The following is a 19783-nucleotide window of genomic DNA, read 5'->3' as shown; positions in this document are numbered from 1 at the left end:
TTTTTGGTTGAATAAAACTCTGTTGTCTATATATACAACATTTGCTTTATCAATTCATCTATTGATGGACACGTAGGCTGATTTCATAGTTTGGCTGTTATGAGTTGTGCTGCTATAAACATGAGTATGCATGTATCACTGTAGTATGCTGAATTTAATTCTTTAGGATAAATGCTGAGGAGTTGTATTACTGAGTCATATGGTGATTCCATGCCTCTTCTTTTGGGGGAATTCCATACTGATTTCCATAGTGATTGTACTAATTTACAATCCCACCAACAATGTTAAACTGTTCCTTTTTCTCTATATCTTCTCCAGAATTTATTATTGTTTGTATTCTTGGTTACCACCATTCTCTTCAGTTAAATTCATCTATTAGCCTTTTGGAATAACATTTTTATGGGGATGATTGTTTTATTTCTCCCAGTAGGCTAGTTAGTTTGCATTTTTACTGTCCTCAACAGCCCTGAAGAAGATGGCTTACTTTTTGGTTCTATACTTTATGAAAAGGACCTTATACAGCATGAGGGCTCCTAGGTAGGAAGATCACCCGCTTACCATGGAACCTTTTCCTATCTCTTGTACCTCTCTGGAACTTTGTTTTTTCATCTGTAACATAAGGGAACTGAAGAAAATATCTGAGTTTGTTTGTTTGTTTTAGTTATAGAATTCTTTGAAAGTAAAGGATATCATAGAATCCTTGCTCATAACTTTAAGTGAAAGGAAAGTCATATAAGGAACAAACTGATCTAGGGATCTGGATGTGCTAAAAATCTGCTTCAGGTTCTAAATTTTCATATGCTGGTGCTTTTAAGATAGATTTATGGTGGCTTATTAAACTATCCAGAGTATGAGACAAAATACTATCTAAAAGTGGGTGACCACAATCAAGACATAAATAAAACTGAATTGAATAAAACTCTGTTGTCTATATATACAACTTAATGAGACCCTGTTTCTAAACTAAAAGTAGGAAAGAAAGGTACAGCTGGGAGTCAGATTATAAACCAAATGAGGGATGTGGGCACTCTGATTCCTTGGAAATGTGGGTATTAGTAACTAAGTTTCTTCACATTTTTCCTCACCCCACTAAAAATGCTAAGGTTTGTAAAAATGAATATATCTTAAAGCCAGTGTTTATCTATAGCAAAATTCAGTTAACTTTCTTGTAGTCTCTACCTTTCTTTGTTCCCCAAATACCATTTCCATCAGCTAACTTAGAAGTTGTTGCAAGGTGTTATGAGTTACTGGAGCTAGATTCTTCAGCTACACTAAAGATACTGTGGTTTCACATGAACAGTGACTAATAATATTGATAGTCCCAAACCAAGTCCAGGCCTTCTGAGAATGGGTGATTGCATGAAAAAGCACTTTGAGTAAATACGGTGCTATTAGAGTAAGTGGATTTTAACATTTAATGAATTTGCCAGGTTATTTTTATGCCAGTATTGACTATTTTATCCAGACTAGAGAGTTGTAAATAACAGTAAGAATGATAATGTAAATAGATTGTAGTTCTTTAGTAATAGGGGACAGGTTGAGGTAGTTTCATGTATTTTCTAGATATCTTACTCTCAAATGTCTTACTTATTTTTTAGCACCCCAGATGCTCGTCCAGCTGGTCTGGAGGAGGCCGATCAGCAATCATTGCCTGGAGAACAAGGAATTAACTTGGACAGCACGGGCCCTAAACTGCCAGAATTTTCAAATCGGCCACCAGGTAATAAAATGTTAGCTAAGGGTTATATACTTGTCATCATATATGCAAAATTACAAGGCTTCCTTTTCTTCAAGGAAACAGTGTTGCCGAGCACGGTGGTGCACTCCTGTAATCCCAGCAGCTGGGGAGGCTGAGGGAGGAGGATCACAAGTTCAAAGCCGGCCTCAGCAACTTAGTGAGGCCCTTAAACAACTTAGTGAGACCCTGTTTCTAAATAAAATATAAAAAAGGGCTGGGGATGTGGCTCAGTGGTCAAGTGCCCCTGGGTTCAATCCCTGGTACCAAAAAAAAAAAAAAAAAAAAGTATTTTGTCTACTAACTAGTCTGCTTTAGCATTTTAATGTGTCTAGTATTTGGAAGCTTTGCCTTGATGTTAAGTAAATATTTCAAATATAACTTCTGAAGGCACAAACACATACATTCTACTCCAATCGTCTTTATTACTTAAAGTCTTTATAAAAATTAGAACTGAGATGTGAAATGCCTCTTTATTCTTATCAGTGTAAGGTTCTAGTTGGCATCAGAATCAAATAAGATTAAATGGAGAGATATTTTTACCTGATCTTGCTTGCCTGCTTTTCCTGCAGCCTTTCTTCCTGGAGCTTTTTCAAAGCAGGGAATTAAAAGAAAGTGATGTTTTTTAATAGAAGTTTTATTTTGAATCTTTAAAACATCAAAAATATATAAAGAAAAAACATACCCATGTGCCTAACACCAGCTTAATGATTTATAACAAATAGTATGATATTGTTGAAATTCCTTACTCTGATTATAAAATATTGTCCTTTAAATGTTGATAAATTATGCTGAAAGGAAAAAAGCTTCTAGAATTCATTCATTCATTCCAACCCAGGTATTATAGAACCAAGGCCAGCTGCCACAGTATCTCTATACCTTGTTACTCCTGGTCTGAACAGTGATTTGTAGCTTTATTCCCCTATGACACAATTGAAGATACACAAGCCCTTCATACTCAGGGTTCTGTCTACTGTGTATTATAAAGAGCTGTTTTGTTTCTTCCTCATTAGTAACTCTACCTCCTTTTTGACATATAAGTGGAAGTAATGTTAAGGGTTTGGGGTGTGACTCAGTGCAGGCTTGCCTAGAATGCATGAGACCCTGTGATCTAACTCCAACACATAAACAACAATAATAACAAAAATACCTAAAAAAAAAAAAGGTATTATTTTAGAGATAAACTAAGTAAACGTATTATGATGTCAATACTTTGTGTTATTTATTTCAAATTGCTGGGGAATATACAGTTCTCAGCAGCACAGTTAAGGAGGAGGATTGCCAGTCTTTGGCAAATATGTCCGGAAGGCATGGTGAGCCTAAAGTACCCTCTTCCCCCAAGCACATCTGAACTCTTGTATGCATTCCAAGGATCTTCACACACATCATTTTCTTTTTTCTGCAAAAGGGGCCTGCAGGCTGAATTTGGCCTATAATGGGTTTGAATTGTCATGCTGTGTCTTAAGCAAAAACCTGAATTTAAATGCTGTTAAGAAAGGGTATCTGCTCCGCAGTTTGGCAGTGTCCACAGGACTCCTGCTGTCTTATATTAGCCTACTTCTTTTCTTTACCACATGCCTGGCCCCTTAAAGACAGATGAGTTTGCATCCTTGACTAATAAATTTGTTTTTTGATTGTGTATGGGCACTGTGTGTGTCATGGCTTTCCCTCTCCACCATTCTATCACATCAACCCCAATCTGTTTTCCTAGTAGTGCACTTTGGACTGCTGCCTCCAGTTTCTGGACCCTTTATAGCAGCCATGTCTTTGGCTGTTACTTTAAAGAGGCCACTCTATGCTGCCCTCTTTGGTATTTGCTGTGCTGTCTGGTAAGCTGATTTTAAAGATGAAAGGCATCTGTGTAATAAAACTGACACGAATGGACTTTTGAAGAAATTATAATTTTCTTAATGTGAGAACCCCAGACTAGATGTAAAAAATAAAATCCCATTGTAAAAACCTGTAAAAATCTCATATGCTTTCGGCTTTATAAGGTCAAGAAGTTAGTTGGGCCTAAAACCAAAAGAATTTTTATGAAAATCTTCAAAACTGGATTCTGCACATTGCACCCATTGGTACTATGGAAATCTTTGACAAGAAGAAATTAATTAGCTCCTAAGTATGAAATCTGACCCACAGTATTTGGTACTGTTCTGTGAAAATTTTGAGCCAGCATTTCTTCCAACTGCCAGAGCCAACCATTCACATTATTGTACCCTGTTAAACCTTCCACATATATTTTTCATGCAACAGTCGAATGATCCAGTTTGTGGAACTGTATCCCAGCCGTATGCCTACTTTTTCCCACTGAATGACCTTACTTTTGGTTTAATTTGATTATCTTTCTATCCTCTTTGCTGATTTTTAAGGTTTTTATTCTAAAATACCAGATTTTCAAAAGATGTAATCATTTGAAATGTTGTCTTCTTCAAGTCTGGAAGGCATTGTTCCTCAGAGTTCTTATTCCAAAATTATTTTTATTTCTGAGAGTTCTGCTTCTGGCTTATTTATTCTCCAGTTGTGGATTCATAGAAAACATTTCTCCAAATAGAGGTTTACATGTAAGAAAGTAAATGGAAATTAATATGCAAAAAACTTCGGTGCCCTCATTTTATTTACAACGTATATCAGCCCTTATTGTTCTTATTGATGCTGATGTGCACCAAGGGGCAGTTCAGTTCAACCCGTTTTCCTCAAAGAATGAGCCTGAAGGATGCAGCATAGTGTACGGAGCCAATGGACTAGAATAATTTTAAATCCTTCTTTCTTAAGGAACGAATCCTAGAATTTTACATTTTACTTCTATTGAAAGAATAAAAAGGCTATCTTCAATGCTGTTGTTTTCAACAAATTCAAAGCTTAAAAAAAGCAATTCTGGGGTGGGGCTGGGGTTGTAGCTCAGTCGTAGAACACTTGCCTCCCACGTGCGGGTCCCTGGGTTCGATCCTCAGCACCACATAAAAACCTCATATGAAATAGAGATATTATATCCAACTACAACTTAAAAAAAAATTAAAAAAAACAAACAAACAATTCTCTGCTAACAGAAAAAGGGAACCCTAAAGGCTTTACATCATTCACGTAGACAGTGAAATTCTGATTATGTCTACATGAGACCCGAAAGCTGGTGGCCAGCCACTTGCTGTTGATGTAGTTTTCTTCTTTCATATTTGGACCATCTGCCATAGTAGTATGGAGTACTCTCAGTCTTAGTACACTAATGCCTCATTCAGACCCTGCACACTGAGGAGCTCCACATTCCTAATGCTTTGCTTTTTGCTTCCTTAAGCAGTGTGCCTCTTTACTCATGTCAAATAATGAGGGGCTGTCCCCTGCCCCAGGAGCAGGGATGCCTGAGCTGTTTGTGCACATTCTGCCTGCCACCTAGATGAGTATTGCTTGGCTATACTCTAAAGGTGCAAAGTTCTCTTGCTGAAAGTCTAACTTCCCTGATTTTGGGGGCTTGTTTTAGGTTATCCTACTCAACCAGTTGAACAGAGGCCACTGCAGCAGATGCCTCCTCAACTCATGCAGCATGTGGCACCCCCACCACAGCCACCACAACAGCAGCCACAGCCACAAATGCCTCAGCAGCAACAGCAGCCTCCACCTCCTAGTCAGCCACAGTCTCAGCAGCAACAGCAACAGCAGCAACAACAACAAATGATGATGATGCTCATGATGCAGCAAGATCCCAAATCCGTTAGACTTCCAGTCTCCCAAAATGTCCATCCCCCAAGGGGACCTCTGAACCCAGACTCTCAGAGAATGCCCATGCAGCAGAGTGGCAATGTACCTGTCATGGTCAGTTTGCAAGGACCTGCCTCTGTGCCACCATCACCTGATAAACAAAGAATGCCAATGCCTGTAAATACTCCTTTGGGAAGTAATTCAAGGAAAATGGTATACCAGGAGAACCCACAGAATCCTTCTAGCTCACCTCTGGGAGAGATGTCTTCACTTCCTGAATCAAGTGGCAGTGAAGTTCCATCGGTCTCAGGAGGCCCAAATAACATGCCTTCGCACTTAGTAGTTTCCCAGAACCAGTTACTGATGACAGGGCCCAAACCTGGACCATCACCCCTTTCAGCAACTCAAGGTGCAACTCCCCAGCAACCCCCTGTAAATTCCCTTCCCAGCTCCCATGGCCACCACTTTCCAAATGTGGCTGCTCCAACCCAGACATCTAGGCCTAAAACACCAAACAGAGCCAGCCCCAGACCCTATTATCCTCAGACACCCAACAACCGCCCTCCTAGCACAGAACCTTCAGAAATCAGTCTGTCACCAGAAAGACTCAATGCCTCCATAGCAGGACTCTTTCCTCCACAGATTAATATTCCTTTACCTCCTAGGCCAAATTTAAATAGGGGCTTTGATCAACAGGGCCTAAATCCAACAACTCTGAAGGCCATTGGGCAAGCACCTTCAAATCTTCCCATGAATAATCCTTCCAATTTTGCAGCCCCACAAACTCACAAATTAGATTCTGTGGTGGTGAATTCTGGAAAGCAGTCTAATTCTGGAGCAACAAAACGAGCTAGTCCAAGCAACAGTCGCAGGTCTAGTCCTGGGTCCAGTAGGAAAACTACCCCAAGTCCTGGGAGGCAAAATTCAAAAGCCCCTAAACTTACTCTGGCATCTCAAACAAATGCAGCCCTGTTGCAAAATGTGGAGTTACCAAGAAATGTGTTGGTCAGTCCCACTCCTCTGGCCAATCCCCCTGTACCTGGGAGCTTTCCTAACAACAGTGGGCTGAATCCTCAGAATCCCACCGTGCCTGTGGCTGCAGTGGGGGCTGTTCTCGAGGATAACAAGGAGAGCTTGAATATGCCTCAGGACAGTGATTGCCAGAATTCCCAGGGTAGGAAGGAACAGGTAAATGTTGAGCTAAAAGTAGTCCCTGCCCAAGAAGTTAAAATGGTTGTCCCTGAAGATCAATCCAAAAAGGATGGGCAGCCTTCGGATCCTAACAAACTTTCCAGTGTTGAAGAGAACAAAACTTTGGTGTCTCCTGCCATGAGGGAAGCACCAACATCGTTAAGTCAACTTCTTGACAACTCTGGAGCTCCTAATGTGACCATTAAACCCCCTGGGCTTACAGATCTGGAAGTAACACCTCCATTAGTTTCAGGGGAGGACCTCAAAAAAGCACCTGTCATTCCCACACTGCAGGATCCGTCTTCTAAAGAGCCCTCTAATTCCCTAAACTTACCTCACAGTAATGAGCCGTGTTCAACCCTTGTGCATCCAGAAATGAGTGAGGTCAGTTCCAATGTTGCACCAAGCATCCCTCCAGTAATGTCAAGACCTGTCAGTTCTTCCTCCATTTCCACTCCCTTGCCCCCAAATCAAATAACTGTTTTTGTCACTTCCAATCCCATAACCACTTCAGCTAACACATCAGCAGCCCTGCCAACTCATTTGCAGTCTGCATTGATGTCAACAGTTGTCACGATGCCCAATGTGGGTAGCAAGGTTATGGTTTCTGAGGGACAGTCAGCTGCTCAGTCTAATGCCCGGCCTCAATTCATTACACCTGTCTTTATCAATTCATCCTCAATAATTCAGGTTATGAAAGGATCACAGCCAAGCACAATTCCTGCGGCCCCACTGACAACCAACTCTGGCCTGATGCCTCCCTCTGTTGCAGTTGTTGGTCCTTTACACATACCTCAGAACATAAAATTTTCTTCAGCTCCTGTACCACCTAATGTCCCCTCCAGTAGTCCTGCTTCCAACATACAGGCAAGTCGACCCTTGGTTCTTAACTCACGAGCCACTCCTGTTCAGCTTCCTTCACCTCCTTGTACATCTTCTCCAGTTGTCTCTCCTCATGTCCCTATCCAGCAAGTGAAAGAATTGAATCCAGATGAGGCCAGTCCTCAGGTGAGCACCTCAGCAGATCAGAGCACTCTCCCCTCGTCACAGTCAACCACAATGGTTTCTCCCCTTCTGACCAATAGTCCAGGCTCCTCTGTCAACCGACGAAGCCCGGTCTCATCTAGTAAGGGCAAAGGAAAAGTGGACAAAATTGGCCAGATTTTGTTGACCAAGGCATGTAAGAAAGTTACAGGCTCTCTTGAAAAAGGGGAAGAGCAATATGGTGCAGATGGAGAGACTGAAGGCCAAGGGCTGGAGACCACAGCTCCTGGACTTGTGGGAACAGAGCAGTTATCCACAGAGCTGGACAGTAAAACCCCAACACCCCCAGCACCTACTCTGCTAAAAATGACCTCTAGTCCAGTGGGCCTGGGCTCTGCCTCAGCAGGACCCAGCTTGCCTGGCGGTGCTCTCCCCACCAGTATACGCTCAATAGTACCCACTCTGGTATCCTCTGAGCTCATCTCCACGACTCCGACCACAAAAAGCAATCATGGTGGCATAGCATCGGAGCCACTTGTGGGTGGCCTAGTGGAGGAGAAGGTGGGATCCCATCCAGAGCTTCTACCCAGCATAGGTATGTACTTGGCCTTGGCATCACTCATAATGTCAGAGTTTTTTGATGACCTATCCCATAAGAGGAAAAGCATGATTCCTTTTCTACTTGGAGGAAGAATGGGCTAAATGCCAATAGTGATAATTTTATTTATTGAAAATACACTGGAAAATATGCTTTTAAATCACATGTTATGTTTACGCTCATGGATATGGTTCTCAGCTCCTAAAACAACACATTTTGTTTATATATATATATAAAGTTTCTCAGTTTACAAGGGAGTGTTTTTATATACATTATCACATCATTTTCATATCAACCATGTTAGGTTGTCTTACCCAATTGTATGGATGAGAAGATTGAAGCTCTAAGAAGATTAATATTTGTTCTGTCTATACTGTGAGTCTCCAGCCTGGCAGTTTCTCTTAAACATAAATGACAGCTTCTGCAGGTTCCCCTTACCATGAGGAAGACTTGCTCGCAGCTTTATCAGAGCAGGTTCTATAGCCCTGTTCTCATTGTACTCCACCTCAGGGAATATTCTCTTTCTGTCTGGGCTACCCCCAGAGAAGAGCTTTTGAGAAAATTGGGCTCCATGTTAACAGATGTGGAAGGATCAAAGTGGCAAATTGTCAGATAGGTTTGGGTTGATAACATAGCACCAGCATTTACAGCCAGATGGAGTAGGGCAAGTTACTTGACCACTACTAACTATAAGTTTCCTTCTTTGAATTATGGGGAAAATAGTAGTTGTAAGATTTCAGTGAAGTAATTCATATAACAAGCTGAATACTAGGCTTAGAATATAACAGTTGGGCCAAGTATGGTGCTGCATGCCTGTAATCCCAGAGACAGGAAGAACACAAATTCAAGGCCAGCCCCAGCAACCTAGTGAATACTTAAGCAACTTAGCAAGACCCCATCTCAATTTAAAAATAAACAGGCCAAGGATGTAGCTCAGTGGTAAAGCACACGTGGGTTTGATCCCCACAAAAACAATATAATGATTGATTAGTAAATGGTGAAAAAAAAAAGTGATTTCCAGTTTTTTTAAAAATTTTTTTTTTAGTTAATGGATCTTTATTTTATTCATTCATTTATATGCAGTGCTGAGAATTGAACTGAATGCCTCACACATGCTAGGCAAGTACTCTACCACTGAGCCACAAATCCCAGACCCACAGTTTTCTTTTAATATAATCTCTTTGTAAATTTTTCCATTCCATTCATAGATAATCTAGTTCAGGATATTTCCTATGTAGTGTTAAGATGAGCTAATAATGAAAGCATAGGTATCCTTATAGCCCCTCTCCTTCCTGTCTGGTTTCCCACCCTTGCTTCCTCCTCTTCTTCCTTCCTAGAGGCATAAGATGCAGAAGCTCCATTTCCCCAGAGACTAATCAGTCCCACATTCTCAAGAGCTGGGAGGGCCTCTGCAATATCCAAAGCCAGCTAATAGTACCTGTCTTATTTATGCAGCTAAAATGCTTTGAGTGCCTACCACTCAATGATAAGCACTCAGGAGTAGGGGCAGAAAGAACACAAGTTTCAGGGTATAATCAGAGTTCAAATTTTAGTTCCACTGGTTACAGTCAGGTAAGTTCCTTGTACTTTATCTGTAAAACAGAGATTGTAATTCCTACCTCTCTGAATTTATACAAAGATTCAATAAAAGTTTTTAACGTCCTGTGACCAGAATGCTATCTCATGTAGAACTCTAGAAAAGCTAATTCCCCTCATCTGCCTCTTTACCTCAGTGTTAAAAGGTACAGGGAGAAACAAAGGTTTTTTGGATTTTGCTGCCTCAGTAGAAGACAAAGATTTTACAGGATGAGCACTCTTTTGTTTCTTTTTCAAGTTTTGATGATGTTGGTGACCATAAGAATTAAAAAGAAACCTGGTATGACTTAAGTATTCTCTTTTATTAAATATTTTTATTTCTTTTTTCAGGGAACTTCTCCCTCTGGTACGAAAAGAATGATGAGAAGTAATTAGAAAATATTTTTATTTGGGTTATATAAAAATAAGAGAAATACATAAATTTTGAGGAGATGAACCAGCAGTGGGAAAAAATTCTCAGTTTTAGTTATGGCCACCCACTTTGCTTATAGTGATTGTTTCTATTCTTTTTCAAGGGACTTCTGTGCTTTTACCTTGAAAATGTGAGAAAACAATACTGAAGTTAAAAGTAGAAGTTAAGGTATAGTTTTAAGCTTTATCAGATAAGCATCAATGATAAATTCTTAACCAAGTATATTATTGACTGCTTGATTAAGCAGGAGAAGAAATCTACAAAATTCAGTTTCCATAAGAGGGAACCTACTGTTGTAGTGTTTACTTAGGATTCAAGTATCAAGATGGGAGGACACACCCTTGAATGACTATGGCATATCTGTACCTTTAATCTTTACCATATGATCCAGAAAGTTTCTGTTCTAGAGTGTGTCATTTATTCCATTCCATTCCTCAAGGCCTGAGCTCTTTCTGTTCTTCAAAGGCTAATTCTGACATTTTTCCCTTAATATGCCTTCAGATATCTCAACCTAGAATTGAACTCCATTACTTTGGACTCCCATGGCACTTTATGTATAATTGTCATGTGACATCACAGTGCACTCTAGTGTATCACATGTATTTATTATTAATACCAAACTGGGTTCTTGATATGAACGATGTAATTTGGTCTCTAAGTGTTTGTGGTACAGTACCTGGGCCCTAGACAAAAGTTCTTTGTAACTATTTGTTACACAGGTAAATAATATCAGGTTGACTTACTCAGTAAGTATGGATTGCATACTTGCTTTATGCCCATCACTCTTGTTAGGTGCTATATGAAAGTACAAAATTATATGATAGTTTTAGTTCTCAAGGAATATAGTCTGAGGAAGGGTAAGGCAGAAATTTTAAAAAGCTAAGGTGAATGGTATAATCTAAAAATGACTTGGATTTTCTAGTAAGACATGCTTTCCCTCAAAAGGCAAAAAGTATGTCAAGCGTGGTGGAACACACCTATAATCCCAGCCACTCAGGAGCCTGAGGCAGGAGGAACACGAGTTCAAAGCTAGCCTCAACAACTTAGTGAGGCTCTGATCAATTTAGTGAGACCCTGTCTTAAAATATAAAATAAAAAGGGCTGGGAATGTGATTCAGTGGTTGAGCGCCCCTAGGTTCAATCCTCAGTACAAAAAAAAGGAAGCAAAAAATGTGAGTGCAAATCTTTTCATGGCCATTTCCTTCCTTGATCTTTACATACATAAAGAGGAAAAACATTCTTAAGTGATACTGTTTGTTACTTAGTGGTATACTAGTTGATTTGTTAAATAAATTTTACTTGTAATTTCAAGGTCATTGTCAAGTACTCACTCTAAGAGTACAGTGTTTAAGCAAATAGGTCCTTGATTCAGTTAATGCTTTTTGTTTTATTTAAAAAAAAAAAAAAAAAGTGAAAGGTCTGTAATTTTTTTTTCTTGCCCTAGCCCCTTCACAGAATTTAGTTCCAAAGGATACTCCAGCCACAGCACTGCAGGGGCCTGTTGCCAGATCAGGTAAGACATATGTAGGAAAAACTTCTTGGAATGGAATGGGTCACATATGAAGGAACTACTTTTGTCCTCAGTGTCACATGTTCTTATACCAGAAAATGGCTGGACATGTCTTATTTGTTTGCTTTCAGGCAGACTTCCATTTAATGGCAGAACTTCTGCAGTATATTTTGAGGTTATTTTTCCCAACAGCTTGCTCTCTTACACATTTGTAATATCAACATCAAGAAGGGCATCTCTGTGCTCATTGTCAGTCTCCCACCCAGTCATGAGTGGTTCCCACTGCAGAGTTGGCCCTGTTCCCTGACCCAGGCACCTACAGCTGACATCTGACTATATGGCATAAAGTGATTTACTGGGGTGGCAAGCACCAAATAATACACCAAAATAATGATTGCATCATCCTGAAATCAGTGGAGGCCTATTCAAAGAGCCTCTGCCGCAGTGAGGTAGTCATTCCTCTGGGGAGGCAGTCATTTCAATCATCTCTAGATGGCTTAGTTTCTCCCCATGACCAAGATATTGTAAATAGCCCTAGGGATGATGTTTCTGAAAGGAAGAGTCCATGGTAATCTGACAGATGATTGCTATGGGATGCTGGGTCAGCTCTGAAGACATGAGGATCTTGATTGACAATAGTAGCACTTGTTCTGCATTCATGGGTTAGACTGCAGAAGCAGATGAGTATCATAGGTGGTACAGTTTAGTCTTGCCTCTGTCACTGGAGGTTGGCTGAGGGATAGGAGGAGGGGAAAAAATGTGTGGTTCCCACAAAGAGATTAGAATATCATGGAAGGTATACACTTAACAAAATTAGTAAGAAAAGGCATCATAACCATATTCAATTCTATGAGTAGTAGCCAATAGAAATAGAAAGTTATTTTAAAACTTGCTTCAGGGTGCTATAACCTGTATGATGGATAGGACTTCCACCCGCACACACTAGAAAGAATCAGACCTCTGGACAGAATGTATGAGCAAAAAACATTTCATTTACTCAGATTCTTTTCTGTGCTGCCAGCTGCCTACATGATAACTGGCATTATGGTGAAAATTTTGAAAAGAGTAGAAACAGAACAAATTATTCAGAAAAGGACTGGCTGGGGTTGTTACTCAATGGTAAAGCGCTTGCCTAGCACATGTGAGGCACTGGGTTCAATCCTCAGCACCACATAAAAATAAATAAATGAAAGGTCCGTCAACAACTAAAAAAATAATAATTTATTCAGAAAAGGGATTAAATGGTAAAACTTTTTTTCATAAGAATAAGAGATTGGGGCTGGGGCTGTGGCCCAGTGGCAGAGAGCTTGCCTTGAACATGTGAGGCACCAGGTTTGATCCTCAGCACCACATAAAAATAAAGAAATAAATAAAGGTATTGTGTTCACCTACAACTAAAAAAAATATTTAAAAAAAAGAATAAGACATTAAAAAAGGAAAGGGAATTCCATTTCTTGCCCCACCTCTTTACTCCAGAAAATGAGCTTTGCTATTATCATTTTTTTCTTTCTCTCAGAATAATTAGCTGAAAAACTCTGTTCCTTTTTAAAGTTTGTCTTAAATGAATCTCCTTAAGCCAGATGTGGTGGCACACACCTATAATCCCAGCAACCAGGAGGCTAAAACAGGAAGACCTAAAGTTCAAGGACAGCCTCAGCAACTTAATGAGATCCTGTCTCAAAATAAAAAAATTAAAAGAGCTGGGGAACGTAGCTCAATGGTAAAGAACCTTTGAGGTCAATTCCCAGTACTAAAAATAAAATATAAATCTCCTTAAAATATCCTCAGAGCCCTCTAGTTATATCAGTTATCAGTTATATAAATATTTATTTTTATTCTTTTTAGTTATACATAACAATATAATGTATTTTGGCATAGTATACATACATGGAGTATAACTTCCCATTCTAGTGGCTCTACATGATGTGGAGTTACACTGATCATGTATTCATATATGAACATAGGAAAGTTATGTCTGGTTCATTCTGCTGTCTTTCCTACTCCCATCCCCCTTCCCTTTCCTTTATTTTCCCTTTGTCTAATCCAATGAACTTCTGTTCTCCCCAGCCACATCATTGTGTGTTAGCTTCCACATATCAGAGAGAGCATTTGGCCTTTGGTTTTTTAGGATTGGCTTCAAACCAGGCACTCTGACTTCACTGCCTTCAAGAAGGTTACCATGTACTCAGTAAAGCAACTTAGATACGTACACCAAGTATGAGGTACTTGAATTTCCTAAATGGAAAAACAGGTGCAGGGCCATGGCAGGCCAGAGGCAGTACAGATCACTGCCATCTGGTGCCATCAGGGAGGGGCTTTTGTGGAAGATGAAGCTACCTAAACTCATATACTAAAGGAAGCAGACGTTTTCTTCTGCTGTTGAGAAGTGTTTAATAAACTCGGGGTACTCATTGACATAAAACTCTGCTAGACAAATCATTGAGACTGTCTTTTCTTGGAGGGCATTGCTGGAAGGTTGAAAAAAAGGGATGTGATGGAGTCTGTGGGTGGTATCTCAAAGCAAGGCACTCTGCCCTCCACAGCTCAATGAGGAAGTTGTTTGGAGAAAAATGCATCCATAATAGATGTTCAAGACATGTTTGAAGATTGCTATCTTTTTTTAAAAAGTGCATGAGGGTGATGATATTTTAAGAATGAAAACAGTCTTTTCTATATGAAAGGAAGAGACTTATTTTACTAACTTAGTTGTAGCTGGGTGAAATATGAACTAGGCACTGTGAAATTTAGTTCTGTTGATCCAAACAGGATTATTTCACAGTATGAAGTAGAAATAAAAATAGACCAAGTAAGTATCTTATATTCCCAACAAACCAAATTGGGTTCATGCCAGCTTTTGTCTCCGTACCATTTAGGGTGAAACCCTGGGCATAGAGACCCATTAGCCTAATTAGGACATTCAGAATTGTCATAGACACCTAGCATCTCCCTGTGGACATTTAGACCAGCATCTTACACGTCTCATGTCTGTCCTTTGTATTTTTGACAGAACTCGAGGCAAATGCTGCCATAGTCTCTGGACAAAGGTAAGATGATCATTTCTGCAGATTAGCATGACCATAGCGTAAGCCTCTTTGAAGGGTGTCAGCTTTTGTAGTCTTTAAACCTATTTTCACCTTGTCCTTTTCCTGCACTCTTGTAGCAGTCTGTTTTACTGCTCATGTAGAGAGCTGCTATGAGTCCTAACCCTTCAGAGGTAACATTTTTCTTGATAAAATTAGGTGGCAGAGTCAGTCTCTCTACCATTTGTGGTTGTTCTGAAAACTGAATAACATGTTTAGCATTCAACATGGAAAATAAATAGTAAGTGTTCAATGTATGGGAGCTGTTGTCCTAAGTGTCACTAAGAATTCTTGCATTCTACCATATGAAGTATATCTGTTGGATCCTCAAGGAAAAGAGAGAGAAAGCCAGGTAGGGTCTGACCCCATACATGGTTTGTTCTGTTAATTATTCAGCCCCACATAATTTAACAAAATGAAGCACATTTGTGTCTTCAACCTCATTAGCCCCATGGAGAGAAATGTCTTCCAAATATCATTCTTTTTTCTGTGTGTAAAAGTATGGTACTGGGGATTAAACCTGGGACCTCATGCATGTTAGAAAAGCACTCTACCACTGAGCTATATCCCCAGCCCTTTTTATTTTTCATTTTGATACAGTCTTACTAAGTTGCTAGCCTTATACTTTGTTCCTCCTACTTCAGCCTCCCGAGTAACTGGGATTACAAGTGTGCACCACCATGCCTGGCTAGTCATCCCTTTTTCATCTGGGAAGGAACTAGATAAATTTTAAAGAATATCTCATATTTATACAGCAACTTAGTTTATAAAACTCCTTTACAGTCATTTTCTCATTTAATCTTCATATCAGCCACATAAGGAGGCAATAATAGCCAACATTTATTTGAATTTTATTTCTTGTCATACTCTGGGCTACAAGCTCCCTAAATGTATTATCTCACTTGATTTTTACAGTGTCTATTAGGAAAAATAAATTCTAATAGAAGAGGAATCTAAAGCTCAGAGAGGTTAACTGAATTGTCCAATTCACGGATTTAGTAAAGGATGAAGCTAAGATTCAAATACAGTCTTTCTGACTCCAGAGCCCTCGCCTTTAATCTCTGTATTATAGCAGGAAAAAAAAATATGGATTTACAGATCTAGAGTCTGATGCATAGAGAGAATTAAATATCATAGCTGATAAAAGTATCTTTCCAACTTGACCCCTGGTCATCTGATTCCAAATTCAATGCTATTCCGGCTTTATCACTCTGCCTTGTCAGGTTTCATTTGGACTGAGCCAGTGTTTGAATTCATTTGCATTTCTCAAACATACACCAACTATTTGTCTAGAGAAAGAAACTAATCAGACAAAAAATACCTTATGGGTATTTGTTTCAGAGCTGTCTGAGCATTAACCATATAAACATAAGGGCATTATTACTTTGGCTTTTGTTTTACCAGCAGAAAGAGGCCCCCCCATATAGAATCTTCCTTCCTCAGAATGTTTGTCTTTTGGAATCCCAGCCAGAAAGGCATCCTTACAACCTCTAAAAGGAGGTGTTAATCCTCTTGACTTGTAATTCCACCCCAGCTCCAGTCTAGCCTGTCTTTGACTTGCTTCAGCTTGTGTTTGGGTGTGAAGTGGTTCTTGTACTTAAAGCAGGGTAGTAAACAGTGTAGCCTAGTTCCTACCTGTGGTGCTACTATGAAGGGTCTTCTGGTAGGAGTGAACAGTGAAGGGGAATAGATAACTGGTAATCACCAGTTTGTGCCCTTAAGTATCCCAAAATCTAATAGAGCACCCAAGACATTAAAATATGTGCTATATAATCTGATGGGAGCTAAAGAATACCAGATACAGACTGTGAACTCGGAGATAACTCCGCTTGGGAAGTGAAGCATAAAAGATTTCCCAGAAGAGGTAGTCTTTGACCACTTTTGTTATATTATTTTTTCTCCAATTCTATGCCTTTTCAGTTCCAATAATATTTAATTAACTTCTTTTTTGTTTTCTGGTTTTAGTATGCATTTTTTGAACTATGAAATAGTAATAGTTTATTAAGAAAGTTTCAAATTCAAATCATAGGGTGGGGTTGTAGCTCAGTGGTAGAGCACTTGCCTAGCACGTATGAGCCCTAGGTTCGATTCTCAGCACCACATAAAAATAAATAAATAAAATTAAGAAAAAAAAAAAAAAAGACATCAAATTCAGATCATAGAATTACAAAGAAAATAACTTACCAGGAAACCAGTGTTCCTATAATTCAATAATATTCACTGTATGTATTTAAGTTCACCGTTTTCTAGTCCTCTTCACAGACCATACATACAGATATATTATGCCAAATATATGTGTGTGTGTGTGTGTGTGTGTATATATATATATATATTTCTTATTCATTCATTCATATGTAGACACCTATATACTCAATATATAGTAATGAAAATAGAATTTTATTATTCATAATATTGGTAACTTTTTCCCCCACATAATAATGTATCATGAGACCCTGTCTCAAAATAAAAATTAAAAAGGGCTGGTGATGTAGCTCAATGGTAGAGCATCACTGGGTTCAGTCCCCAATATGAATGCTCACAGACACAAATAATGATTTAAGTTTATCATAAAATCATCTTACACAACATGATTTTTCATGATTGCATATGGATGTGCCATGATTTAGTTAATCTATTATTGTTAGGCATTTAGGTATTCTGTTTCCACTAGTACAAATAAAGCATTTTAATATCTTTGTGTGTAATTAGAGCTCTGTAAAAAGATTTGTTTCCTGGGCTGGGGTTGTGGCTCAGTGGTAGAGCGCTTGCCTAGCATGTGTGAGGCACTGGGTTCAATCCCCAGCATCACATAAAAATAAATTAAATAAAGGTATTGTGTCTATCTACAGTTAAAAATGCTTTAAAAAAAAGATTTGTTTCCTAAGGCAAAATCGAAACGTAATTTCTGAGACAAAGGATTTATGTCCGTTTTTCTCAACCTCAACATAATTTACATTCTGGACCAGATAACTCTTTCTTGTAGGGGACTGTCTTATGCATGTAGGGTTATAGCAGTATCCCTGGCCCCCATGCAAATGATGTTAGTAGCACTTCTCCCAAGTCATGTCAATCAAATATTTCCAGAGGTCTGTACATGTAGCTCAGTGGTAGAGCACTCACCTACCATGCATAAAGACCTGGGTTGAGTATCCAGTTCTATTAAGAAAAAATATATATATATGTCTCTAGACATTGTGAAATGTCCCCTAAGAGGCAAAGTTGAGAACTATTGAGTTTATACTCCATCAGGAATGTATGAAAATATTTTTTCCCTCTATCCTCAATAATAATAGATCTTCACATACTAAAAAAGGAGGCTTGAGATTGGGACAATTAATACTACCTAGGTAGCAATGTATTGTGAATATATTTCCATAATGTGACTTGTACCATTGTCTGACTATAACAGACTCATAGTAAATGCCAATATAGTTTGCAGTGTCCTAGATTTTGGATGCTGTTTAAGTTATTAGCAGTTTTCAAACAACTTATTAAACACAAAAATTGTTTAATGACTCAAAAAAAATCACAAAATCCAAAATCTTAGTTTGTAAAGGGAAGTATTATTACTTTAGGAAGAGGGATGAGGAAGTTTTGGGGGAGGTTTGTCCTTAATTCTTAAGTCTGTTACCTGTTTTTGAAGAATTTCACCAGCATGTGCTTTAGTATTTATTTTCTCTAATGTAGCAAGCTAGACCAACTAAATTCTCAATAGTAGAGAAGTTCATGCTTATTGTCCCAGTGGCAGAATATTTTCTCTCCAGAACGAGATAATCTCCTACCTTATGAATGAAACACTCTGAAGAGTCACTTTTAGTGTGACTTGTTTCCTTCACCTCCTTGGAAACTTTGTGCTTCCCTTTGTCAGCAGTGAGCCAAAAGAGATTGTTGAAAAGTCCAAAACCCCAAGCCGAAGAAACTCCCGAACTGAAGAGCCAACTGTGGCTTCTGAAAATGTGGAAAATGGACATCGTAAGCGATCCTCCCGACCTGCTTCAGCCTCCAGCTCGACTAAAGGTTAGCAGTGGACTGTGGTACGATGCATGGGTCACATAGAGGAGGAGGGTCTCTATCACAGCAGCAGAGGACTTTGTCCTTCTTCACTCTTATCCCTTAAATTTGTCAGGTTATTTTGATTTCTACTACTTGTTTGATCCTTTCTTTGTTTATTCATTTAACTAAATGTTTTGTGTGTGTGTGCACAAGAGCAACAAACACTGCTAGAAAAACAAACAGGGCAGTTTGACCTCACTTTAAATTCATGGTCACTCACTTCAGATAGGTCTTACATATGGCCCAGCCATCTTTCTACAATTCTGTGATCAGTTCTCTTATTAATTACTTCACTGAGAAAATGGAACTTTCAACTTCCCACTACTAAGACATTAATTTACTAGCAGCCTTCTTTGTTCCTACCACGATAGAGTAGCTGGCCAAGGCCAATTCCTCCACCTGTGCCATTGATCCTATCTTTTGTGACCTCAGGAAACTTACACTAACAACATCCTCTTCTCCATTGACTACTGTCTAATTTTTTAATTAACTCTTCTTTTCGCTTCTGTGACCCAGAACTCTCAATCACTTCTGCTTCTTCTCTGGCTGCTCCTTATCTTTCTCCATATCCAGCTAGTAGATGTTGACTTACCTCAAACTTTGATCCTAAGTCTCCTTTTCTCTTTAATGAATATTTTCCCCCAATTGGTCTTTATACCTTCCTCCTTTAGTTACAACCTTTTACAGATGAGTCTAAAATTTATGTTGCTAGCTGGGCATGGTTGTACCCACCTCTAATCCCAGCAACTCAGGAGGCTGAGACAGGAGGAGCTCAAGTTCAAGGCTAGCCTTGGCAACTTAGTGAGATCCTATCTCAAAATAAAAATAAGAAGGACTGGGGATATAGCTCAGTGGTAGAACACTGCTGGATTCAATCCCCAGTATCACAAAAAAGAAAAAAATGTATTTCTAGTACATGTAAATGTATTTCTAA

The 19783-nt window shown here is 39.1% G+C and overlaps 1 protein-coding gene across 10 annotated transcripts in view; it reads left to right on the top strand.

Annotated features, from left to right (window-relative positions):
* Ncoa6 (nuclear receptor coactivator 6) overlaps nucleotides 1-19783 on the top strand; it is a 90606-nt gene that overhangs the window by 64031 nt on the left and 6792 nt on the right. For 7 of the 10 annotated variants that reach the window (XM_058575583.1, XM_058575582.1, XM_058575586.1 and 4 more), the window contains 5 exons: nucleotides 1599-1720; nucleotides 5208-8195; nucleotides 11651-11719; nucleotides 14724-14760; nucleotides 18665-18813. In XM_058575583.1, the coding sequence (XP_058431566.1) occupies nucleotides 1599-1720; nucleotides 5208-8195; nucleotides 11651-11719; nucleotides 14724-14760; nucleotides 18665-18813 (3365 nt within the window). The remainder of the gene's footprint in view (nucleotides 1-1598; nucleotides 1721-5207; nucleotides 8196-11650; nucleotides 11720-14723; nucleotides 14761-18664; nucleotides 18814-19783) is intronic. The other 3 variants (XM_058575584.1, XM_058575589.1, XM_058575587.1) reach the window with 3 other exon arrangements.

Source organism: Marmota monax, unplaced genomic scaffold (genome assembly GCF_021218885.2).
Source record: "Marmota monax isolate L192 unplaced genomic scaffold, Marmota_monax_Labrador192_F-V1.1 WCK01_AAM20220418_F8-fsc00014, whole genome shotgun sequence".
NCBI classification, from domain to species: domain Eukaryota; kingdom Metazoa; phylum Chordata; class Mammalia; order Rodentia; family Sciuridae; genus Marmota; species Marmota monax.
Note: the sequence above shows the minus strand (reverse complement) of the source record. Positions and strands in the feature narration are given on the sequence as shown.